The 26611-nt window shown below is 38.4% G+C and overlaps 1 protein-coding gene across 1 annotated transcript; it reads left to right on the top strand.

Annotated features, from left to right (window-relative positions):
- The first annotated feature begins 1840 nt into the window (after positions 1-1840).
- LOC113121178 (homeobox protein Meis2-like) lies at positions 1841-26087 on the top strand. The gene is made up of 13 exons (XM_026291450.1): positions 1841-2450; positions 2602-2834; positions 3255-3396; positions 3552-3602; positions 4061-4111; positions 4264-4410; positions 13941-14055; positions 19322-19461; positions 21330-21406; positions 23069-23127; positions 23222-23311; positions 23417-23503; positions 25065-26087. Exons 1-12 carry the CDS (start codon positions 2433-2435, stop codon positions 23473-23475), a joined length of 1182 nt encoding a protein of 393 aa, XP_026147235.1. The 5' UTR covers positions 1841-2432; the 3' UTR covers positions 23476-23503; positions 25065-26087.
- Positions 26088-26611: the final 524 nt, after the last annotated feature.

Below are 26611 nucleotides of genomic sequence, written 5' to 3' on the forward strand. Positions count from 1 at the left end.
GCGTGTGTGATGATCAACTTTAATATCGCCTATTGCTTTTTTGTTAAATATGTTCGGTTTTCCATCGACAATGAGGCTCCAGTGTGAGAATTCAAACGCGAACTCGTTCTCCTCGTGCTTCTTTGCACGGTGGTTTTCAAAGACAGATGCACCGCTAGGTGGGGATAGAAGGTAAAGTGACTTTGAAAATGATTGTTGCGCTGGAAAGCACAGCACACGTGAAACTGGAGCCCAGCGGCAGGTTTGCAGGACTCTCGCTGGATCTGAAGAACTAGAAGAAAAGTATCGTGCGGCTCGAGCACACATCCTGACGGGTCAAGCAAAGGTCAATACTTTTGAAATTAAAGCGGATTATCATCACACCAACATAGGCGACGAACACTGACATTTAAAGGTAGTTTAAAAAACGTGTTGAAAATGTTCATAACAAATTGAGGATTTTCTTTTTTTAAAAGTTACAATTAAAATATATTCATTAAACTTAAAAAAAACTATATTTAAATAACTACTTTTTTTAGTTGCAAAAGCTGTTTATTTCTTAAATTGTTAATATGTCTTTTTTCATGACTGATATTGATTTTAAAAATGACGCAATTACCACCATTCCGTTTATCTATATGAAATTAATTTATTATGATGCCGCACTGCAAAAGTGTATGTGGGAATTTATTTGTTAGGCTATTCTCGGCGTGTGTTTTGAAGAAATGCATCTTACATAAACAATACAAACCATTCAATAGTATTTTTCCGCGCATCCTTGCCATAATAGCTTTCGAGAGATTTATTTATTAAATGCCCAAATGCCAGCATTCCTTTTATTATTATTTTATTATTATTATTATTGTATTATTAGCCTATTATTAAACGAAAAAACTGGGACTAATATAACAAATGAAAGTAAAATAAAATATTACATTTAACAAATATCACACAAGTAAAAAACTAAGGGTGTAGCCTACAGCCGGGAAATGTTATTTAATATTTGACCAAAAGTAACATTTGTAGTTTATATTTTAAATAAATAAAATAAAATAAATAGAATTTCTAAAATATGTGTTAATTTTCTATTTTTTCTTTATTTTGTTAATAGCCTATGAGGCGATTTGTTTTAAACCATAAATAATAACTTAAAAACAACATGATAAAAATTACTATTCAAAGTCAATTTCAATTGCCAAATGCGAAGCAAATTAAATGCTTCAGCTTGTGTTTTCATCCCGGTCGATCTCGTTTCTTTTATAGGCGTTTAAATATGATGATGAGACAGTCGTGCAGAATTCCCTCAGTGTCATTTATGCGCAAAAGCGCTTGCAATAATTGGAAGATGTATAACTGCATGGGTTGTATATAGTTTCCCGTTTAAAATTCTTTTTTGTTCCACACATTAACAATTGTTTCCTTTAAAAAAAATTATATAAAAAACAACGTGAAGCTATACCCTTACATGAAACTGAACTCATGTTCAGACAGTTTATTTCATTACTAAATAAGAAAAAGACATCTCATCTGTTAATTATATTTTTAAGTCATATTTACAGATTTACTTACAAAAGTTAAAACAAAAACTAAAATGAAAAAACGTATTTATTTATTTAACTGTATAAAGGTAATAACTTATTTATGACGCGCAAGTACTGAAGGACAGTTAAAAAACGAGACAGTCAAAATTTATAGTCTGTGGTAAATATATTTTCAAAGGCTCAAATGCTGTGATGCTCAGCAATTTGTTGAAATAAGGTCCATTCCCAGTGCACTGATCTGATTTTAGCACTTTTAAAAATAAAGACACCCCACCCCTAGTAACAAAACGCAGAGGATGGTGGTGCGTCATCTGTGCGCGTATCCAATGTGAGCACTCGCTGGCAGCTCGTGGTCATTGCGCTCTTCTTTCTCTTGCTTTATGTAGAGGTGTCGAGCTGGTAACACCCACCACGCTTCCCAGGCTCAGTCATCAGGGGTTCAGTCTCTTCAAGAGGAACCTGCTCCAAATCACCAACACAATCCCAGTCGAGGCAAAGCGTGGGTCGCGAAGAGGGACCATGAGATCCGGATAGTTTTTCCTCGCAGTGTTTGCCCTGCCAGACACGAACATCCCAGAATTTGGAAAGGTTCTTGTGACTACAGGAAGTCTGTGACGGGTAAATTGTATTAGTTAGTCAGAAGCTTCAAGTGAAAGCAAATATTTGTAACCTATATTCAAATAGAGTCTATCCGTCAAATTGAGTTTGGCAGTTCGGTCGAATTGGTCAAAAACTGAAAGTGGCTGAAAAGGAAGCGATCAGAAACTCCTCACAGGACAGGCTCTATCATCTCAACGGATTACCGACAGCTCAGTCCTCTTAAACCGGATGCACAAAAGGAATTAAATCATCCAAATTGCTTCCTCGTTGGATAAGACCACAATTTGCACTTAACATCATCAGAAGCTTCATATGCTGATGGCTCAACGGGTACGTTCTCTTACAAATCCACCGCGTAAACAACTTGAGTCGTAAAGTTTGCTCGTGGTCTGTTTTTAATATTTGTATAAAGATTAATTAAGTAGCCTAAACGTATGTGTGTTTATTGAATTGCCAATGATGCCGTTTCTGTCTGATGCAGTACGAAGACCTTGCCCACTATGGTGGCGGTATGGATGGAGTTGGGGTCCCGGCGTCCATGTACGGGGATCCGCACGCGCCTCGGCCTTTGCCGCAAGTTCATCATTTGAACCACGGGCCACCGCCTCATGCCAACCAGCACTACGGGGCCCACGCACCGCACAGCATCATGCCCAGCAGCATGGGCTCGGCTGTCAACGATGCTCTTAAACGAGACAAGGACCAAATTTATGGGTAGCTACTTTATTGCAGCCATGCGTAACACAATAGTTAACAATCTTTAATTGCTCAAATGGCTGCTGCATTATTGCACCGCATTTAACAATTGCAATTATTTGTACTTTATTACAGTCAGTAAATTTAATCTTTGCATATACGATCTTAAAGAACAGTGTCTGATATATAGTAAATTCACCTGTGACATGTAAATAATTCGCGGCCTTTGAAAAAAAAAGTTTAAAATACTGTTTACTTTTTATTATAAAAAATTATAGAGCGCCTTTATATCGCTATCTAACCGAGTGCAACTATGTGGTCGTCAAAGCTATGGAAGTAGCAATAAAACTCCATTACTGTCGTCAGAATGATTGCTCGGTTATTGATAAAGTGTTTTGATGTGTAAGTTTATGCAGATGTTTCTGTTGAATCTCGAAGGCACCCGTTATTCCCGCTTCTGGCGCTGGTGTTTGAGAAGTGCGAGCTGGCCACATGCACACCGAGAGAGCCTGGAGTCGCTGGAGGAGATGTGTGCTCATCCGATTCCTTTAACGAGGACATCGCTGTGTTTGCCAAACAGGTAACTTGTTGATTGAAAAAGAAATAGCGTTTAACGGTTTAATTAAATGTTTGGTCATCCCGATTAAGTTAAATATTGGTCGGAAATCTAAAACTGTTATTTGCGTTATAGGTTATTTGTTAAAAATATATATATAACGTGTGACATTTTTACAGATTCGGGCAGAGAAGCCGTTATTTTCTTCTAATCCAGAGTTGGACAATTTGGTAAGTGTGAGATGCTGTTTGGCGCAGATTTTGTTCCAGGTAAAGTCGCTTCAAAGCTCCATGTGCGGATTCTTTGAGGGAAAGAAAGGAAGCTTTAGTGATTTATGAGGCCGCGTGTTATCAGAGGGCGCGGGGGTCTTCGCCCAGGGCTCCCTCAAAGCGTCGTCTCTAGAGGAACCTATTTACACTTCTGCTATTGTCATAACATTACAAAGCCAGCACAATATCAGACGTGCCAAGCTTTTGATTCGAGTCTGATTTCTCGCGCGTGTAGAATAACCAACGATGTTTTAAGTTTTGATGTTTGAAGGTTTTTTTTTATTAGCATAATATTATTATTATTAACCCATTTTCATTATAATCATTATTGTTACTATTATTGGCTAATTATTTTTGGTTGTTGTTAGTGTTTCTATTTTTATTCAAATATGTCATGCATTATTTTACTCTTTCCTTAGATGATACAGTCAATACAAGTATTACGATTCCATCTTTTAGAACTCGAAAAGGTATGTACATTATTATTATTATTATTATTATAAATATTATTATAGTTTTGCATTATTATAATTTTAGCCTATATTGTTCGAATAACACATTTAAAAACTGATTATTTTTTTTTATTGTTTTTTTATTTTATTTTTTCTCGGTTTTGAATCAGGTGCACGAGCTTTGCGACAACTTCTGCCATCGGTATATTAGCTGTTTGAAGGGCAAAATGCCCATTGACCTGGTAATTGATGATCGGGATGGATGCAAGTCCGACTTCGACGACCTCTCGGGATCCTCGACAAATCTGGCAGATCACGTGAGTTTTAATTGGCTTTCTTTGAGATCATAAAACAGGCCAATTAAATAGTGGAGCTGTTTGCATTTGCAATACAGCCATTTTATGGGACTGCAAGTGCAAATGCCATTCATTTTGTATTGTACCTACTTATATTTTAACCTTAAGATTTGTAGCCATGCATTTGCATTTTTGTCTTTTTAGCTTCCTTAGTTTTTCATCTCCACAATATATTTTAGAAATAAAGAGAGAGTTGGAAAGAAAGAGGAGTAATTACTTAGTTGCATATGCTAATTTATTTAAACAGCATTATCTAAACCCATTTCTCTTTGCACTGATATGAATCATTAAGACAGTGCCCCAGGACATATCTTATTTTAGAAGAGATATGATGATGATGATGATGATCATGTTGATGAAGCCCGTCGTGTTGGGTGCAGGTGTTGCTAAGGGTCAGGGTTTTCCCCCCACTGTCCAGCCCTCTGTTAGCCCTAATGATCAACGTTACATTTGCACGTGAATGCGCTATTGTCTTTGAACTGATTGGATTGTTATTGTCAAGCAGGAGGGGAGTCTTTTTTTTTCACTCAGAGACCAACAGTGTGTTCTTTACAGTTGGGCTTCCTATTATCAACGCACCATCCCCTGTCACAGGAACAAAACCACAGAATTAAAAAGAACAGAACTTTATATTCTGCCTATAGGCTAGTGACAAATGGTCAAAAAGTGCTTTAGTTTTCGAGATACCCCTACCGGAGGTAGAACTAAACCCAACAATGTTTTTCTTCATCTCTAAGGTCTCCCATATATGAAATGGATTCTTGGCTAAAAATATTTTACTGCTAAGATTGTTAAATTAACAGATATTGTTATACACCACAAAACCAATAAAGGACTAAAATATAGCCTGTCCGTATGGGAGTTAAGGCATATAAACTAATGCAGATCAATCACACAAGCTCTGAGAGCTTTGAAACTTGACATGTTTGTAGTCAGGAAGTTGATTTAACTACTAGAAAAGACTGGATGTGAATATCTTGATGTATGGAATAAATAGACACATGTAAACACATATCTAAAATAAGCGGACATGCACAAATTTAATATCTATGCAGAATGTTTTCATTTACTTTGTGCTTGCTTTGCCTGGCATTATCATAGAAACACATATGATGGCTTGTTGGAAAGGTGGGGTTGTGCTGAATCCAGCAATACCAAATATGTAAATATATGATAAAAGAGAAGTGTTCTGTCACTCAATGTATGATGTGTCCAAAATGAATGAAAATGGAACACTGACATAATTGAGTCCAAACCCATTCATTATCAGTGGTGAGAAGAATGTTGAGAAATTCAAATATAAGAGACATCAAAAAATATTTAATATGGCACCTTGTACTATATGGAAATCGAAAGATAACACCTTACCATAGCACAAACAGGAGACCAGGAGTTTGAACTTTTTAATAAAACTATAACTTAACTTCACACAACACAACTTAAATTATTAATATGTAAATATATAATAAAAGAGAAGTGTTCTGTCACTCAATGTATGAGGTGGCCAAAATGAAAGAATACTGGACAAAATAGCCTCAAGTCCAAATCACATTATCAGTGGTGAGAAGAATGTTGACAAATTCATGGTTACTGCAAAGTAACTTACATTAGGTAAGTGCTGATCTATATTTATGATACATTTACTAATAATACATTTCATAAGGCACAGTATACTATACAATTCATATGAACCACAGATCCAATTGAATCAGGTTAACATTGGAATGGAACACCTTTATTAAAATATCGTCACTGACAGGCAGAATCCTCGCATGTCCAAATTTTGTCTATTTCATATTTTTTCACAATTCAATGCTATTGGTCAAACCCCACGTGGTAAACAATCTAAAGTGTTGAAAATAGATTGAGAGCAAATCTCTTAACTCCATTGGACACTTCAACTGTCTGAGAATCCTCGTAACGCCACCTCTTCTTCACTCCACGGCAGGAGGTTCCACGGCATTTTGTGTCCTCAGGATTTAAAGTCGCAACGATTGAGAAATCCTCATCGAGCAACACATAAAGCAAGCCTTAACTCAGATTTTATCTATTTTAAACTATGATATCAGTTATTGATGTATTTTAAATGTCTACTTATTACTAGGCAAGGCAAGGCAAGTTTATTTATATAGCACATTTCATACACAATGGTAATTCAAAGTGCTTTACATAAAATAAAGTAAAATAATCATGAAGAAAAATAATAAAAATAAAGACAAGCAATTTTAAAACTTTTAAAATTATGAAAAAAACTACTTAACTAAAATGAATTTAAAAACAGTTAGAAAATGATTTTACATAAAAAAAGTGAAAATATAGTGCAATCAGTTCGGACATTGCACAGTGCTCATTTAATAAATGCACAGCTAAACAGATGAGTTTTGAGTCTAGATTTAAATGTGACTAGTGTTTTAGCACATCTGATCTCTTCTGGAAGCTGATTCCAGTCGCGTTGCATCATGGGAATCGTGTGGCAGGAAACACCGCTAGATACCTGTAATTTGATTGTTTTGCACGTTTGGAGGAGGATTTAGAGAAGAGGATGGTTCACTCTTGCTGTGTGGTCGATTGTACGGTTAGTTGGGGGCCTGATAAAAAGTTTTTTCGAATTCCCTCCGAAAAGGATAGCGAAAAATGAAAGAAATGGTTGCTTGCAATTAGGCGATTGAATCTGGACGTTCCGAAGAAAGCCTGCAGCTTCTGAACGAGTTTGTGAGGCACATTTTGTTCATGGTAAGTCTTAGTGACTATGTATTTATAGAAGATTGAATAAAAATAAATAAAACTGAGTCAAATCAACCGAGTCATATGTTTTCGCTTTCTGATTCAGGTGTCCCAAACCGCAATCCACAGCACCCAGACTATGTTCCTCACATCATTCTGTAGCTGTGCTTTGCTGCAAGCCTCACCAGTACATGCAGCATTTGTAAGTCCTATACTGACAGCTGCTTCTACTTTAAACATTAAAGCTGCTACACGACTGCATGTTTCTCCAAGACTGGATTTGAAAGGAGAAATGTGTAAGCTGTGATATACAATTTTTCACCATTAGTACAGACGCCATTGAAAGTCTCACACTGAAAACAATTGAATTGGTACAACAGTCACTACATTTTCAGTAAATAAATAATTAAATAAGAACACTGATCAATGAAGACTTACCCGGATTTGCAGTCGCAGTGAGCAGTGATTATTTCGCCGTTCTCTTTGTCGAACACCCACGAGAGATGCAAATCATGCTGTGACTCTGCTTGGCCAGGTCTAACCTCTGCTTTTAGCACGATCACTGCTTTCTGCTTGGCAGAAAAGACTGGCCCAACTGTTCAAGAAACAAAATAATCATAGGCCTTCAGACTTTTGAAAGCCTTTAATCTTTCATGAGTAAAGGGTCCAGGGGTTTCTAATAAATAAGAATAAATGTCTCCCCAGCAGATTCGTGGCCAAGACACGGGCGAGTCGGACCAACGTTTTTTGTCATCCCAGATCTCATATGGGCTTTGAATAGCTTCGATTTTGTCACCAATACAAATTTTGAGCTTCTCTCCAAACCTCCTCCGGTCTTCAGATGTTAAAGTGCTTATATATTGAGGATTTTGCCCGCTAAAGGCCCGTTCACACCAAGCACGATAACTATAAAGATAACGATAAAGATATAGTTCTAAAAATCGTTCTCAATATTAAAGAATAGCAGAGTCCACACCATAACTATAACGATAAAGAAACGATATCGTTGGAATCACTTTCAGAACGATTTTTCCACCTGATGAACGATAAAACATTGCCAACCAATCAGAATCAATCCTGCTGTAATGAGCTCGAGAATTTAAAGCAGCAGACGTGCCGTGTCCGCTTCAAATACACAGACAATATCGTTCGCTGATGTGGACGCTAATATCGTTATCTTTATAGTTATCTTTATAGTTATCGTGCTTGGTGTGAACGGGCCTTAACTCACTTGAAAGTGCTCGTTGCGTCTTTACAGCCTGCCATACTGTTTGTTTTGTTGCCACACAACCACTCGCGTATGCGTACAAAGATGTCATCAAAGATCCTCCTATTGGGCTGTAGTAATTTGGAGATATGGCTAGGTAAATCTGGGTATCATCAGCATATCTGTGATAGGCAATTTGGTTCTTTCTCATTATTTGACTTAGTGGAAGCATACACAGGCTAAACAAGAGCGGTGCAAGAATTGACCCTTGTGGCACTCCACATGTCATGGACGTCCACTTAGACTTATGCTCTAATAGACTCACATAATAGCCTCTCCCTTCTAAGTATGACCTGAACCATTTGAGTACCATCCCAGAAAGCCCAACCCAGTTTTCCAGTCTCAGTAGAAGTATGTTATGATCGATAGTACTAGGGTTATTATTACTAGGCTTATTATACATGTGCATTGAAGTTTTAAAATGTATCTAATTTCTAATTCTACTTGTATTGAATTAAATGTTTTGGATACCAGCATTAAATTATTGTTTTTATTATTATTTTACTGACTCAAAGTTGGCACTGTGCATGTAAAATGCCCCAAGTAGGCTAACAGGTTTTATTTATGGGAGAAAAAAGGTCTGTCTACTGGCGCCAAGTAAGCCTATCTTTGCATAACTCTTTTTCATTTCTTACAATAACGAATGAAAATCGTTAGGTTAGATACATTTGAGTAGGCTTGTTTTGTTAAAAATCCATAGCTGTAATGCTTCGGTAATGCTCCACACAGCTGTAATGCTCCACACAGCTCACGCTGAAAAGCGACGCAGTGCCTTACTCGGAGACTGGCCCATTCTCTCTTGCACGGCTGCTTCGCTAGCATCATCGGATGCCTATCAGAATCCGGGAGTTAAGACCGCAGTTTGAGCCAGTGGCTTGAATTGATATGGCTCAGGCCCTGGCCCTGTGTCCTCAGACACCTCGACATCCTCCACTTCAGGTGAAGGTGGGGGAGAAAAGTCCTCTACTTCAAATGAACGCTCTGTAGCAAAACTACTTGCGTCACTAGAGTCACTCTCCATTTTAGCGACTCTAACAGCAGCTGTCAATTAATCTGTCACTGAGGGTCTCAGGTTCACGCCCCACCGGCTCAGCCCTGCCCTTGGTTTGTCCCCTCTATCTCCGCTGTGCTCTGCCCACTTTTCAGCATTTTTCAAATATTGCCAGTAGGTGGAGTCAGGCTCTGACCAGGGGTTTAGTTACCCCTTAAAGCCTTATCTCTTGTCAAAAGGCCCGACACGACCGCAGACTTTGATGAACACTGCTGGCAGCAGCGACGTCTGTGTCTGTATCATTCTTATCAATGAGTGCATAACCTCGTATCTCCCCGCTCCCAAGTCATAAAAATCTCGTATCTCAGATTAAACATGATTTTGTCCCACCCTCTTTGTTTTTTGATGATGGAAGCATAAAGAAGACAACAGCAGCTGCCAAGTGTAAAAGAACCATCAGCATATATCATTGATGGCATGGATCTTCTTCAAATGCTCAATGATTCAGCCTTTCAAACGTTCAATGACCTGGGTGAGTGTGTCTGGAAAAAGATCGCAATTTTAATGGGAAAGGAAGGTCACAGCTGTGTCGTTATAGTTTTTGATAGATATTACCACCAACACTCAATCAAAGATCTTGAAAGACAAAGAAGAGGCACCAAGATGGGCATCCTAGCACCAACCTGGATGAGCTGAGGTGTCAGCAGCAAATCTACCCCCAACAGAAGATGGCTTCCAGCAACATGTGCTGAGAGCCGTGTACCAAACAGTAGTGTGGCGTCACAGCCACCTGGCCAAACCTCTTCTCTGGAACCCAGTTGGTAGAGGATGGAGGCTCAGAGAAGGTGGCTGCATTTAATCTGTGATGTTCCAGAAGGCACCAGCACCTAAAGGAGTTAGAGACCTCACCCACCTCTACTGTAAAGATGGAAACTGCACCAATGCCACCAAATGCCAGTGTCTTTCTGTGGGCTTGACCTGCACAGGGTTTTGCTCTTGCCCTGACTGTCCAAATATGACCCACTTTGTCACTGGTGACAATGTGGATGAGTGGTGTGTTTCAGTTGTAACATCATGGGGGGTTGACCCCAAAATGTTTCAAGAGGGTCTGGCTGCAGGCTTTCACTTGCACTCTCAGACTTGCACACTCAGACATTTGTACTTCCGCTAGTGACATCACTTGCAGTCTTTATTTTTTATTTTGTTTATTTTTTTTATTACTTTTCGTTTGAATTTCCCAACATTTTATAAAGCCAGGTTGTGAAGACAAGAAAAAAGAAACTAAATTACAATGTCACTTGCAATTGCTACTTGAACTCTCCGCTACCTGTGACATCACTTGCAATCAACACAAATCGTGCATGTTGCCAATGGAGACAAGACGCTGTGGTGGTGATTAAATTATTAAAACTAATTTAGTACTATAACGTACAGGGTCCTGCAAGAAAAAGACAAGATCTGCAAATCCATGGCCAGAACACCAGAATATGAACATTTGCATAAAGTCTCTAGCTAAGCATAGAAAAAAAAACACTTAACATGGCTTAATATATTAAGATGCTATTAAAATATCAAATTAAATGTACAGTTCATTAATATAAGGAATATGTATATAGTATTTTCCTCACATACCGCAAAATGTGGCATAATGGACATAGATGAGAAAGGCCAAACTCATGCTTCTCTACTTTATTAAAATACATAACTAATATGTACAGGCAAGCATGTGAGCCCAGAATAAACGAAACACGCAAAGTTTCACATTAAGCATTTTTCCATATAGAATAAACTGTCTACAACTTGTTTATATCACTGTCTTTGTCCATTAACCTACATTATGTGTTTTATTTATAATGATTTTCTATAGGAGGAAAACGTTTAATGTACAATTTAACGCACTGCGTTCTGTACTCGTCTGCTTGCCTGTACGGAGTTGATCCTTTAAAATCACTTAATGCATAATGCCCGTTCATATTTGCTGGTCTGTATATACTTAGAGTCAACAACAAGACATATAGGCTAGCCTAGGCCTACTAAATTGTCTTTATCATCTTAGTCTGTTATTAGGCCACATTAAGCGTTATTGTATGGGAGGACAAAGTTTGCACATTGTGTTCATAGCCATCTGCTTGACTTGCAGTACATTGAATAATAACTTTATATCGAATTTGATCTTTTAATTGAACTTAATGTGTCTGAATACATTATGCCATATTAAGTGTTAGTTTTTTTCTACAGGAGGAAAACGCTTAACGAAAGACTTTGTGCATTGCGTTCATATTCTGCTGTTCTGTGGCCAAGGTCTGTGCTTGTCTTTTTCTTGCAGGACCCTGTACATTATAGTACTAAATTAGTTTTAATCGTTTAATCACAACCACAGCGTCTCGTCTCCATTGGCAACATGCACGATTTGTGTTGATTGCAAGTGAAGTCACAGGTAGCGGAGAGTGCAAGTAGTGATTGCAATTGACATTGTAATTTAGTTTATTTTTTCTTGTCTTTGCCACATGGCAACTGTTATAAAATGTTGGGAAATTCAAACAAAAAGTTATCAATAAATAGAACAAAATAAAAAATAAAGACTTCAAGTGGCCTTGCTAGCAGAAGCAGTGTCTGAGAGTGCAAGTGCAAGTCTGCAGCCAGACCCTTCTCCAACGGTCCCCAAAAGCAGTTGATGTTCCAAATGGTTGCTGCTAGAAAATAAACTAAACAGCCTGAGAAGACAGGGCTCATTTCCCCAAAGAGTGTTTGTTTCTTTAGTTAGATTGCCATTTGTTTTATTTAAGACAGTAATTTAAGTTGTATTGTGTGAAGTTAAGTTATAGTTTTATTAAAAAGTTCATTAAGTTAAAACTCCTGGTCTCCTGTTTGTGCTATGGTAAGGTGTTATCTTTCGATTTCAATCTTTGTTTCCATATAGTACAAGGTGCCATATTAAATATTTTTTGATGTCTCTTATATTTGAATTTCTCAACATTCTTCTCACCACTGGTAATGAATGGGTTTGGACTCAATTATGTCAGTGTTCCATTTTCATTCATTTTGGACACATCATACATTGAGTGACAGAACACTTCTCTTTTATCATATATTTACATATTTGGTATTGCTGGATTCAGCACAACCCCACCTTTCCAACAAGCCATCATATGTGTTTCTATGATAATGCCAGGCAAAGCAAGCACAAAGTAAATGAAAACATTCTGCATAGATATTAAATTTGTGCATGTCCGCTTATTTTAGATATGTGTTTACATGTGTCTATTTATTCCATACATCAAGATATTCACATCCAGTCTTTTCTAGTAGTTAAATCAACTTCCTGACTACAAACATGTCAAGTTTCAAAGCTCTCAGAGCTTGTGTGATTGATCTGCATTAGTTTATATGCCTTAACTCCCATACGGACAGGCTATATTTTAGTCCTTTATTGGTTTTGTGGTGTATAACAATATCTGTTAATTTAACAATCTTAGCAGTAAAATATTTTAGCCAAGAATCCATTTCATATATGGGAGACCTTAGAGATGAAGAAAAACATTGCTGGGTTTAGTTCTACCTCCGGTAGGGGTATCTCGAAAATTCAGGGGCATTGTCACTAGCCTACTAGTTCTGTTCCAGGTCAAAATGGGAAGAGAGAGGTTTTCTCCACATTTAAAACAGCGATTAAAACCGCCGTTGAGATGATTTAAACTGACGTTAAACGCCCGTAATAGTTCTTGCATTACAGTCCTTCTATTTTCCATCTTGTAAAACATTAGACGACTTTCCCCATCCGCACCATTCCTGTAAATAGATCTGAACCGCGGATGCTGAGGTCTAACCGTCATACCTTCACTTGGTCAGCAGAAGTTTATTTGATGAATATGTACCTTTGCACACTTGACGATAACTGTAATCTTTTATTGATGCTCCTGTAATGCCTTATCGATTTACAAGTGTGCAGTGTGACACAAAACAATTTGAATTAGGTGATGAAGGGAGACAGTGGCCTTCTGAAACATTATTAACAGCACACGCACACACCTAAACACACAGACTGCTTTTGTGTGCCCTAATGAGAAAACAGTGAAGGGTCTTATTCACACAGCTTTATTGTTGTAGGAGCTTATTCTGGCCTTTCTTAGAGCTCTTTAGCTGATCACCATCAGGCAAACAGCTGACGCTGAGGGCCTGAAGAGGAACGGCTGCTGTTTGCCATCATGTTGAGCCTGTCTAAGTGCTTTGTACCCTGTTCTGGTTAAAAAGGGGACACCATTGGTTTCTTGTGAGCATTTACGGTCGGACATCAGGAGAAGCAGTTTCCCTGGTTGAGGGTTCATAGGTCTTGTGTTAGGAAAAGTGTTCCTAGTTTGTCTAGATCGGGCGTTTATGCTGTCTGTTATTTGATCAGACTAATATTTCAGCACAGACATGGTAACTAGCTGTTAAAAAACGTGCTGTTTTAAAAATAGCATGTGTATGTGTTAACATTACTAATCTCTGGATGTTCGTGTATCTGAACCTCAGAATCCAGCATCCTGGAGAGACATGGACGACGCTCACTCTACTCCCTCAGTCGGCACCCCAGGACCCTCCAGCGGGGGACATGCCTCTCAGAGCGGAGACAACTGCAGTGAACTAGGTAGGAAAGCCTGTCAATTTTGTTATTACATCATAACATGCATTGTTGAAAACGCTTTATGCTGTCATCTTAATTTGTAATCCAGTCATCAAGTAGTATTTTGTCTTAAATTGTGTTTCTACATAAGAATATCCTATCTGAATCAACCTGAAGCATGATATGATTTGTTGAAAAGACTAGCACTGTCATCTAAACTTAATGACATCTTAATGTTCATACATAACATACTGGAAAAATGCTAACCTAAAAATGTTGACATCTATGTTGATTTTTTCAAGTGTAAATCTTATTAAATATAACTGAATTTATATAAAAAATGTGTTAAACAGCTCTTATACACTTGCAGCTCATATTGCACATATTCTATGTAGGTATTTGCAGGGTTCAGTGTTTTAAATTCATATTTTTGAATGCCTATGGGTGTAAACAGTGTTTACTAATCAAAGTCATGTGTCATTGTTCGTGTCATCATTGCGATGGTTCACTGAGCCGGTTTTACGATTTTCCTGTGGACACAATAGGTGTTTAATGTTCTTGAAAGGTTAATGGTCTATTTTAATTGACCAGATCTTCCATTTGCATGTCACATTTTTTTTTTTCTTCTTCTTAATTTATATTGCAACCTGCCACTCCATATTTATTGTCCTTTAACACTGTTTACCTTCTTGGGGAATTTTTATTTAATTACTTAAATTTTTTTAACGACCAGTTTTTGTATAATTGCTTCAGTTAAAATTGCCTTCAGGGTTTCTCGCCTCCTTTTAACCATGAGACATCCATAGCCTGACCATTATGCAGCACAAAGCAGGATGTTCTGCAAGACAAGAGAAACCAGAACCGAAGACCAGCAGCCAGATTGTAATTATTTAACAATTCAGCCTTAGCGTGAAAGACATCTTTAAAATGTTTGGCATAGCAGCAATGCCAGTAGTGTTTCTGCAGTGCCACTCGCTATGAAAGAGAGAAAAGCATCAGGGTGGCGGCATTTTCCCCACACCAGGCTTTTTTTAAACAACAGTGGGAGGACATCCAAGGCCCACGGCCTTTTGACCTCAAAGAGCGTGCATTGAAGAAGGGGAAGAGGAATGACCCCTGCCGGCTTGAAGGACAGAGCACTTCAAATACCGGTCACAATAGAGGGTTGATATCTGGGGTGATCAGAGGCAGAGCTTGGGTTAGGATCAGGGACATCTACCTGCTGCTCCTCCAGGAGCCACTTTGGATCGCTGTTCCTCCCTTTATCATTCAAGAGATTGGTAAAGCAAACACCTTTTCCATTACAAGTGAACGGGGGGTGTTACGTCAGTCACCCAAACCCGAGTCCAAGGGATTACCGGGCTCTTCAAAGCACCTGTCTCTTGTAGGGGGGTCCCTTTGTTGCCTTCACATCAGTAGAAGTTGCTCTTGTTGAGAAACCTTCATGCTAGGTTAAGAAGGAAAGAGATGTGCTCCCGAAGGTTTTTAAGATCTGCTGACTCACCTCAGGGTGGGTTCGGGATGGTCGTTGGGGGGGTTTTCCACAGCTATCCTAAACATGTGCGTGTTGGTGGGAGTGCAGAGCCTAGGAATGTCCATCACAAAGGCCGAAAGGGAACAAAGGGAAGCTGCAGGACATTCCAGGCCAGTGTTCACCTCGAAGGCTGCTGAAAGACACAGGCTGAGACAGGATGTTTACATCTATATCTGAACCTCCAGTGGAGGTTAAATCCCAGCATGATGTATAGTGGACCAACAACAAGTGTCAAGAGCCGATGCCTCTGCGTTTTAGCCGTCGATACCACCCAACTGTGGTCCAATCCCATGGTCCTCCAGATCATATCATGGCCACGGGGGACAAGAGGATAAGAGCATCTAATCAATATGCTTTAAGCGAAACGATTAGCGAGAACAAAATCATCTGCGTTCGTCCAGTAATTATCCAGTCTGTTGCGTCCAGTAGTCAAAATTATGGCCCCTTTGGAGAAGTATAGTTCGTGATAGATTGAGGTCATGGCGAGCTCATTAAGCAAGCAAACAGGATTTATTCTGTGATGCGTGCTGGGTGGCAGTCATCAGACCCGGCTAGTTTGCGCCGGGCCCCTTTGTCTCCGGGACATTCATCTATCTCCCGTTCATCTAATTACCAGCGTTTTAGCTTTGGACCTTGTCATCTCTCAGACGCTGAAGGTACCGTGATGTGACACGGATGCCGTCAGGGTCGGCTTGAAGGATGTGGGAAACCGGTCAAAAAATGTGCTTTGTTTTATATGCATGTCTCCGCAGAAACCAATCAGAAGTTTCGCTTTATACGTATGAGGGAAAGTGAAAAAAAATGGAGCTAGAAGCCTCTTCTTCTCCATGTCTTAGGGTGCTGTCTTTCCCTAAACAGCCTGAGGGCTAACTCCAGCCTTCCTCCAGGCTGCTCTGGCCCCCCTCTGCGCTGCGTGTGCAGACTCCGGGTTCGGGGAGTGAGGTAGGGCTCAGGGAGCTGCAGAGAGCAGCAGCCTTTAAAGAGAGTGCAGTCACACAGGCTGCATGGGCCAAGTTGCCAGGGAACAGTCAGAAGCGATTAGCGTCGGGTTGGATCAGCCCTGCGGCCTTCGTTTTCTGGAACAGGAGGAGAGAGGCTTGAGGAGGGGGGGGGGGGGTGTTGAGTCTTCCTTAGATGTAAGGATCTCACCCAGCTCTCTTTATCTATCATTTTCCTCTTTTCTTTTCTTTTCCTTTCTTTTTTTTCTTTTCTCACTATAATTTCACCTTTCACTTTTTCTTACCTAGAAGTCATCAGTTTTTATACTTTACAGTTTATACTATAGTTTTTGTTCTTTTTTGTCATTATTTAGCACATATTGGATATTTTATATTTTTAAATACACTGAAAACTTTTTTTTCTTATTTCCTTTTTTATACAGTTTCATTTTCAGTTTTTACTTTTCTTTAATGTGTTACTTTTTAAGTTTTTATTTTTTTTAATTTGAAGGAAAAAATCACCTTACATATTCACTCATTATTGTTCCATTTTATAGTCATATTTTTTTCTTTTGATATTTGAATTTTATTTACACACTTAAAACATCTATTTTTCTCATTTATTAGAATATCAATTTTCATATTTAATTTTCTTCCCTTTTCAATTCTTCCAAAATATAAAATATTATTAAGTATATTACTAAATCTTGTCAAGAGTTGCTAACATTTCTTGCTATTTGATTTTTATAAACAAACCAAAAACTTATTTTCTGTAAATTCCATTTCATTGTTCAGATTTTTTAAATAAACCCTTTTTGTCTCAGGCAGTGAAGTCTGTGATCAACATGCAAACTCCTGAAAGCACAATGAGAAGAAACAGCAGTCTGTGTTGTGTAGAGACAGACAGTGAGAGACCACTGCCCTGCCCTTGACTTGCATTTTGATTATGGCATCAGTCAGCCAGCCTGAAGTCCATCTACCACCCCCCTTCTTATATTCAAATGTCATTATTCATTAACTGAAATATTAATGCATGAATATGGCGCATACAGTCGCCTTTGATTGATGCATCCCCAAAAACAAGGAGACACAGCAGGGCCAATCTTAAGAAAAGTAGGGTTCCTGTCCCGCCTCCGGGGAGGAGTCCCTCAGATACATTATTCACACACCCTCCGGGCAGGCTTTCAAGGCATCTCTACCCTCAGGGCAAGAAAAATAAGCATGACTGTTAAAAGTAAATCATCTTGCCTGATGCACAGTTAATGGAAGCGGGAGAGAGAGATAGAAAGAAAGAAAGAGATAGGAGGGTGGGGAGGAGGACAAGACGGAAACCTTAGTTTAAAAGCGGCCTCCTGCCTGGCTCTGATCTTAAACTAGATTGGATGGTAATGGAATGAAAGCAGGCTTGATGTTATCAGAGAGCTCACAGTTCAAAATGCATTGTTTGTTAAGCATCAATTGATCTTACAGTAAATGCCTTATTCACGTCATGTCGGAATTACCGTAATTACGCATTTTCGAATAGTAAGAAGATAAAATAAAACATAAATCACGTACTATCAAACTCTCATTTACAAGTTAGAGACTAGTATTTTTTATGAACGCTTCGACTTCTCACATTTGACAATGTAAAATAAATAAAAATAGTTAAAAGTAGTTAAAAGCAATTTTATGCATTTCATTTTTTCTAAAATCTTTTATATATATATATATATATATATATATATATATATATATATATATATATATATATATATATATATATATATATATATACATAACATTTTATTTAAGCCAGTCTGTATGCATTTATTTATTTATTTTTAATAGGTGATATATATATATATATATATATATATATATATATATATATATATATATATATATATATATATATATATATACCTAGTTATTTTCAATTAAATATTGTTAACATTTTACACCTACATAAAGCTAAATATATAATATAAGTATAATATTGTTAATTTGAGAATGATATGAATATATATAGACACACACACACACACACACACACAAACAATTGAGCATTCATTCCTATGCAAAATTATATATAGTACTAACAACATTGTGGTCAAATGTTGGATTCCCAGAGATCGCATGAGCTTCATTAAATAACTGAAATATGCTTTCAATCATATTCGGTGTATGTTTAGAACAGGTGTTTTGAGGAAATGACGACTGTATCTATCTGCAGTGTTTGTACGTGGCCACTAACTAAACTTAGTGCAGTGAGGCTACTGTAAGTGGTAAATTAGCGCTTTAACATCATTCTGTCCCTGCGCTGTATACCAGTTTCTAACGGTTTTCTCAACAACCACTAACAGGCTTTGCTTTATTTATGTTTTTCCCAAGTTTTTTTGACTTTATTTTGAGCGCTAATTCAGATCAGATATTCTCTTTGCAGTGCCAGGTCTCCATTCCCCATTCAAGCATAGAGCTTGGACATTCATTACCCCATGTCAAAGACAGAGCTCACATTGAATTAATAGCACTGGGGTTGGTGCAGAGCTTTCCTCGAGATCTCTGACATTGAGACAGCGAGAGAGAGAGCGGGAGAGATCTCGCTCTGTTGATTAGCGTTCTCTCTCACTGCATGGATACTCCTGCTCGCCGCGGTCCTTGTGTTACTGTTGCTAATCAAAACAGGCCCCCCTGCGTGGCTCTTTCACATCGTGTTTGTGAGAGGCACTGGTGATCGGTCTGAATAAACAACTGAAGGTGATGTTTTATCTCATTAAAGTGACTTTCTTCTTTTGCTTTTTCTCTCTCGCCCTGCTTCCACGCTGTTGTTTATCAGGAGATGGTTTGGATAACAGCTTGGCATCTCCGGGAACAGGGGACGAAGACGACCAAGACAAGAAACGGCAGAAGAAGAGAGGAATCTTCCCCAAAGTGGCGACCAACATCATGCGGGCGTGGCTCTTCCAGCATCTCACGGTAAGACGCTCTCAGATCTTCCGGACGGAAGTTGGAAGCCTTTGGAAAACAAGGCAGAGAGTCCAACCGCGTCTCTTGGCGAATTAGCTCAATTCCACTGTTTTCAGCTCAGCGACCTGCATCCAAACTGCATTAAAACTAGCAGGGTGTGTTATTATCTGTCTCTCGGCCCTCCCATCTATTTCGCTTGTCAAAACCAAGCGCCCTATTTGCCCAGGGGTTGAGTACGTTTCCCCAAAACTTTCAGATTTTGGGTTGATTTGTGGCATTCTCAACCTCCTCGAATTTCGACACATTTTCACCGGTCCACATCCTCAAATTCCCACCATTCTCTTGCGTCTTCCTGTTTTCCATTCTCTTTCAGAATTCCAGCACTTTCTAAGGGCTACACAGGTCCTGTACACATAGTAATCCTTTCCCTTTTACCCACCTTTAGAGTTTAGAGATAAAAAAGAGAGCCTAATTGAATTATCCTCTCTCTGTTCCCAGCTCCTTTTCAGAGTGATTTGTGAAGCAAAAGTGTTTCCCATTGCAGGATGTGTCTTCTGACGAAAAGGTTTTAAAGGGGACTTTGGCCTCTGAATGGCCCCCATTGCAACACCCAGGCGATCATGCATTCATTTGGGGTCAGGGCTGAATAAAAGCTGCAGGATTACGTTTTGTCGGGTTCTACTTTGAGCCAGTGTGCGAAGTTTGAGATGGGGGGGCTCTTACATATGGTCTAAGCCTCCATCTTTTGTGACCTATTCAGAGGTCCGCGATAAAGACCCCCTATGCTGCCAATCTTAAAGAAAGGTGGAACATTAAGATTCAGTGGAACATTACAGTTATAACTGTTAGTTGCACCGGGACGAGATAGAGAGATCTCCTTTGGCATGCAAATGGGGACGAAGAGGGGGCATCTTAATAGACATAAATGGAACTCATGTGAATATGAGTGATTGTTTAAAAGCGAGCTTGCTTCAGTCTTTTGAGCATGTGGGTTTCTTGCTAAATTTTAGAGAACAATCGCAGTGCAACCTGCTGAGAGCTTTGTGATAAGAGTTTAAAGATGGATCCCAGAGCACAGCTCGCAGTCGACTGTCACTGGGTTGTGTAGAAAAGGGGGCGGAGCTTACAGTCATTCATCAACACAATGACAGCTAGCAAGCCAGGAGGCGAGCAGGGAAATCTCTGTCAGTGTGTGAGAGAGAGGGAACGAGACATGTAACAGGACTCATCCCTCACCACTGACCACGGGAGGTGAAGCCGTGACAGTGCCAAAATTGGTGTACACCCACGACCCTGCGCTGTCTATACATTCACCCCTGCCTGCCATCTGCTGCCCTCCCTCTGCACTCACAGTGAGAGCAAGAGGATCAGGGGCCAGGGGCCACCACGGGGCCACCAAGGGCCAAGCCCTATTCAACCCTAAACAAAACTCTCCATTGTCTCTCTTTCACACCCACTCGATCATTTGTCAAGTAATGTCAAATAATGTCAAACAAAACCACGAGCGCTCAGCCAATAAGACGCAGGGAAATGCTCAAACTCGGGGCTGCATCTGGGAAGTCTATCATACATAACGATGTAATTTCCTGAAAGAGTCATATGGGATCCACGTTTTTGCCCGCAGTCTCGCATGGGGCGGGTAGACTTGACACTTGAGGTCATTAGTCATTTAAACAGATTAGTTGTTAAGAAAAAGTCAGGTCATCTTGATTTGCTTTATTGATGAAGACTGCGAGGAGAAAAACACAACTGTAAAAAATGAAGACATTTGCATGTTCCATTCGTTATCCCTTTATGGATCATCGGAGAGCAGTGTTATTAACTGCAGAAGGTGTTTACACATTAATATAATTTTTCTTGTTGACTCTGTCTTGCAGCACCCCTACCCATCAGAAGAGCAGAAGAAGCAGCTAGCGCAAGATACAGGCCTCACCATCTTACAAGTGAATAACTGGTGAGTAACCTTTGACCTTTGACTTTTGACTCGCCAGCTTGACCTCTCAGTTAAGAAGTCGGGGTTAGGGATCTCTAACATGTCCATTTCAAGTCCGGTGATCCTGATTTCTCACACTATTATAAGACGCTGTTCAAAGCCCCAATGAGACAAATAAAAGTGAGAATAGGAGCAATGATGAGGTTTGCCCAGGGTCTCAGAGGGACTTTTAGAAAAGTTGTCAAATGTTATGTCGGAGCATTCCGGAATGCTGTTCGGTCACCAGAGTTCTCCTTAACGTTTATTCATTTTGTAACCATATTGTTGTAAAATATGTTATTGAATTACACAAATGTGGCACTGAGTTTATGTATTTTTCTTAGAATGTGAATGTATGATATGGAGGATTGCAGATTGAGAAAACTCTTTCTATATATTTGGTTGAGATTTAATATTCCTAAGAAGACAATTGGTATATACTATTATTGCCAATACAAATAACGAGAATTTAAAATTTTAAGTTTTAAATTTAAGTTTAGTTAAATTTACATTTTAAGTTAAAAATCTAGATTTTCTTTCCCTCTTTCATGACATTTGTATCTCTTTTTTTTATTCTTTATGCATTGTAAATTATATAACTTATATACTTAGAACGTTTTAATTTCTGATAGCATACTCAGATAACTTTAATATCTCTGCCTAAATACATGAAAAGAATTTGGCTTTAATTATATATTTATGTATATTTTTAGTTTATTTTCAGAATTAAGTTTTACATTTAGTTTCTTTTCCTTTTTTAAATGCATAATTCTGTAGCATTTACACCATACAATTTAGATAGTTCTGTTTTCTTAGTTTATCAAATATACTGCCATATTAACATTCATTTTGGATAGCATGCACTACTACAATCAACACTATCAGTTAGCAGACAACTTTTGTATTATTTTACTTTTTAGCTTTGTTTTCAATGTATTTTAACATGCTATTATGTGTTTACTGCAACAAAATAAGGCGCTCACAAACATTTGGCTAAGAATCATTGTCTATGAGTAAGTCCTTCCCCCAGTGCGTGTCAGGGGCATTTCCTACCTCTCTGTTACGAGCTGCTGAAGCATATTAGTGTCTGAAAAGCAGTTAGGCTAATCATACCCTGAGGCTACAAGGCCAATGCTATATCAATTGAATATTTATTGAGCAATGACCCCTTTACTTGATTCGCTAATATATTGCAGCAAGAAGCACAATTAAAGCAAGCCTTAAAAACAGAGGTTATCTTTAGACTCGCAGAGGAAAGGAAAAACACACCACAAATCAAATAAATCTATTAGTTTTGATCATCTGCTACTAGAAATCTAGATATAGCTTTCTCACACGCAATTTGTAAAAGGTGGTAAAATCTCTTTATTAACAAAACCTCCGCTTGTTTACATTATAAATTAGACTATTTCTTTGGTCCGGCGCTAAAAGAGTACATTAGCTTTTTTGTGGACTCCTGACAGGTCCATTAACCCAACGGCCCAGGAGAAATCGCACTGCATTAAGGGATATTTTGCAGTAAATCATAGCAAAAAGCTTGCAGTAGTAAAAGTCCAGAGTGTTTAAATAAGAGTAAAATATACTGTGGGCGGTCAGTAATATAAATAGATTTAGTAAATGTGTTCCCTGTCTTCTCTTTGACAGGTTTATCAATGCTCGAAGAAGGATTGTGCAGCCCATGATTGATCAGTCTAATAGAGCAGGTAAAGTGATGGCTTATTTTATACCGTCTTTACAATCACTTTATACACAATTTGAGCATATATCTCATATAAGTTGTGTTTTTGTGTGTTTTAGTAAGTCAAGGAAGCGCTTACAGCCCTGATGGTCAGCCTATGGGCGGCTTTGTGCTTGACGGCCAACAACACATGGGTCTCCGGCCTGGCGGTATGTTGCACTTTTTGATTATAATCGCACGTTTGTCATTTTTAGTGCTGTTATAAAAATGCTGAAAGTTTTATTGTTCCTTAATTTCCTATCTCCATCTCGCAGGTCCCATGGGAGGAATGGGTATGAACATGGGTATGGATGGACAGTGGCACTACATGTAAATGCCTCCCCGCTTCCCAAACCATAAACGTAAGAAAACGCTTTGCTATTTAGAACATCCCCTCTCTTTCTCCTTTCACTCGGCGTGTGAAATCTGATTATGGTGGCAATTCGCTCTCTGACGACACCCCCCCCCTCTCACGCACACACGCGCACGCACCTTCCTCCCCGGCTCCATCTTCGCTGCCTGTCTCTGACAGTCCACAAATCAAGACGTATCGCTCGCCGCGGGCGGCCTGGCATGGAGAATTTTATTTAATACCCACACTGTGCTGCCCAATGAGCCCCTCCATAATGACACTTACCTTGATTAATAGAGCTCTTTATATGTAAATAGGCACCGCATCCAGTTCTCCAATCGTGCCAACACAGCCCTTTCCACTCAAATAACAACCTCAGCCTCTGCTAATGAAGGGAGAGGAGCGGGGAGGTGAGCGGAGGTTAACACCCCCCACCGAAGCCTCAGACACAGAGATACCAGGAGCTCTGGCTTACATGCAGACTAAATAATTTCCAGACTATTTAATCCTACCTTTTTTGATTGAATTATCATCGAGTCGTTACTGTAATTGCATCATTTAGAGGAATGTTTCCCCGTCCGTAATTCGCTCTGGTTAAACACCATATGCTGGTGGATCGTTGGGATCATTATGAAGATCTGTTTTCCTGCGTAAAGCGGATAGAGACACATTTATGATTTTAGAGGCCGGTGTATGCTTTTTCAAAGGTATATTTTGAATTGGGAGCAAGTTAAGTTTAATTGACAGCATTTGTGGTTGATAATCATACACACACACACACACACACAAATAACTTATTTGAAAATAAATACAAATTAAGGAAAAATTGAGGATACAGTAAGGCATTTACACTCTTAAAAATTAAGGTTCTTTATTTGATATAATGGTTCCATAAAGATCTTTTAACATCACTGAAGCTTTCCATTGCATGAAAGTGGATATATATATATATATATATGTGTGTGTGTGTGTGTGTGTATATGTGTATATATATATATATATATATATATATATATATATATATATATATATATATATATATATATATATATATATATATATATATATATATATATATATAAGCTGTAGTCAAGTAGTCAATTTTAAGGGTTGCTTTATGGTGTAAGATGTTACATGTTGAAAAGGTTGTTAGCAATTTGTTCACGTTAAAATCAAATAAACGTGTACTGTCTATATCTTGTGGCTATACACTTTTTTTTAAGTTGTACATCTTATTGGAGTTTAATGGAGTGTTTTTTTTTACAAAAACATTATTTCCGTCTTTCTACTTCAAATTTTCCAAATTTAACTCAGTGTTGCTGTTTATTTGGAATTATTTGTGAAATATCCTATCAGTTTCTGCGTGAACTACTTTTTTGCAGTGTACTACTGAATATATATATATATATATATATATATATATATATATATATATATATATATATATATATATATATATATATATATATATATATATATATAATCAGCACATACCCAGAATAATCCTTTTTATGCTTTCACAGTGCAGATGTAAAATCTCTTAATATTGTATTTTTCACTCTGGGTTTTAGGTTTTGATGGTGGCCTCAGGAATAGTCCCAGTGCTGGCCAGAGGCATGAGGAGTCACGTCACATCCATCTTCACCTGATCATGCCCCTGTCCGATCACCTCCTGTCTTCACACGACCTCCCAAATCTCTCACGGACCCCTCATCATCTGGCCATCATATCTCCAGCCAAAGGACTGTCTGCAGGAGCACCAACATTACAAAAACAGACTTGAAGCATTTGTGCCAAAAGAGAGACTTCTGAAAAGACAATTGGAGATCTTTTCTTTTTAAATTATTTATTTATTCTTGTTATACCGTCAAGATCACGGGGACCACACCATATGTGCACTTTTGCTCAACCACAGAGTGGCCGCCCCAGACGCAGATATCCCATACCTCCTCGTGCACAAGTGCACATGCTCATATTAAATGCATTTAAATGTGGAATGAAGTAAAAGATGCTAAAAGCCCTCAAGAACTGATATGTGAGCGTATGATGTATTTTTTATTTTGGGAAATATTCTATGTTTGGGTTTGTGTTATTGACTAGTTTTTAGACCTTTGCATTTATGATTCTACAAAGATTGAAGGAAATCATTATGGCACACATCTGACACAAATTCCAGTATGTCAAACCACAAAGTCTTCCCCACATTCGAAAAGCATTGCGTTTATTTGTTGATTTGGAGAGCAACAGTGGTTTTGTAAGGCTAAATATGCCTGGAGGAGTTTTGAAACCACTAGAGATGTTCATTGTACATAGTTATGTAAATGTTATTTGTAAAACACATCAATGTCAAATAGGCATTCAGTCGAGATCCTTTAAAAATGGAGATGGGGTATTGTTGTACGTTTTGGTCCGTTCTCACTCTTGCTTTTCTCTCTGGAAAAAGTCGAGTATATGTTTGTTGATGTACTGATAAGCTTGATCGATCCTCCCGCTCTGTCCATTTTCCTTTTAGGAGTATTTTAAAGCAGTATAGTATTTCTACACAGTCAAAAGTCGAATTCTTGTAATAAATGCTTCATTTTCAAAATGTTAAATCGCTTGCTTTGAGTGTTATTTCATGCACTGAATCGAAACCCTGACGTCATATGCAGTTCAAATCAATTTTGGCTATAGATAACAATTTTTATTTTGAAGATAAAATGCAACTGTGCTACAACGTATTTATATAATCATTAAATAATTTGTCCGTTCAAAAAAATGAAACGCGAACCCAGTTATCTCAAAAATGACTTTGCATGAGTAAATATCAGACGTGTGCATCAAGCAATTATAAAACAAATCACCATAGGCTACAAAAACCGAGAATTTTCCGACTGCATAAACACAGTCTCCTCAAAGAGGAAAAAGAAAGTGTAAAATAATCATTTCATAACCGCAGCTATACTCCCTGAGACCATCTTAGAAGATATTAAAATTTGTGTAGAGCTCTTTTGTAAAATGTTTGAGGCAACATGTGCAGAAATAAATCACATTAATTCAATATTTCCAAATCAGGCGGCTGTACCGCGTGTAATTTTTCAGGAACACAAACCCCGCGCGCTTCTTCATCTCCAGCATC

Source organism: Carassius auratus, chromosome 20 (genome assembly GCF_003368295.1).
Source record: "Carassius auratus strain Wakin chromosome 20, ASM336829v1, whole genome shotgun sequence".
In the NCBI taxonomy this organism is placed as follows: domain Eukaryota; kingdom Metazoa; phylum Chordata; class Actinopteri; order Cypriniformes; family Cyprinidae; genus Carassius; species Carassius auratus.

Bases quoted from the DNA above. Each gene is read 5' to 3' on its own strand.
- LOC113121178 (XM_026291450.1), top strand. The intron at 2,835-3,254 runs GTAGCTACTTTA...TGAATCTCGAAG, and splicing joins GACAAGGACCAAATTTATGG to GCACCCGTTATTCCCGCTTC. The intron at 14,056-19,321 runs GTAGGAAAGCCT...GTTGTTTATCAG, and splicing joins AGACAACTGCAGTGAACTAG to GAGATGGTTTGGATAACAGC.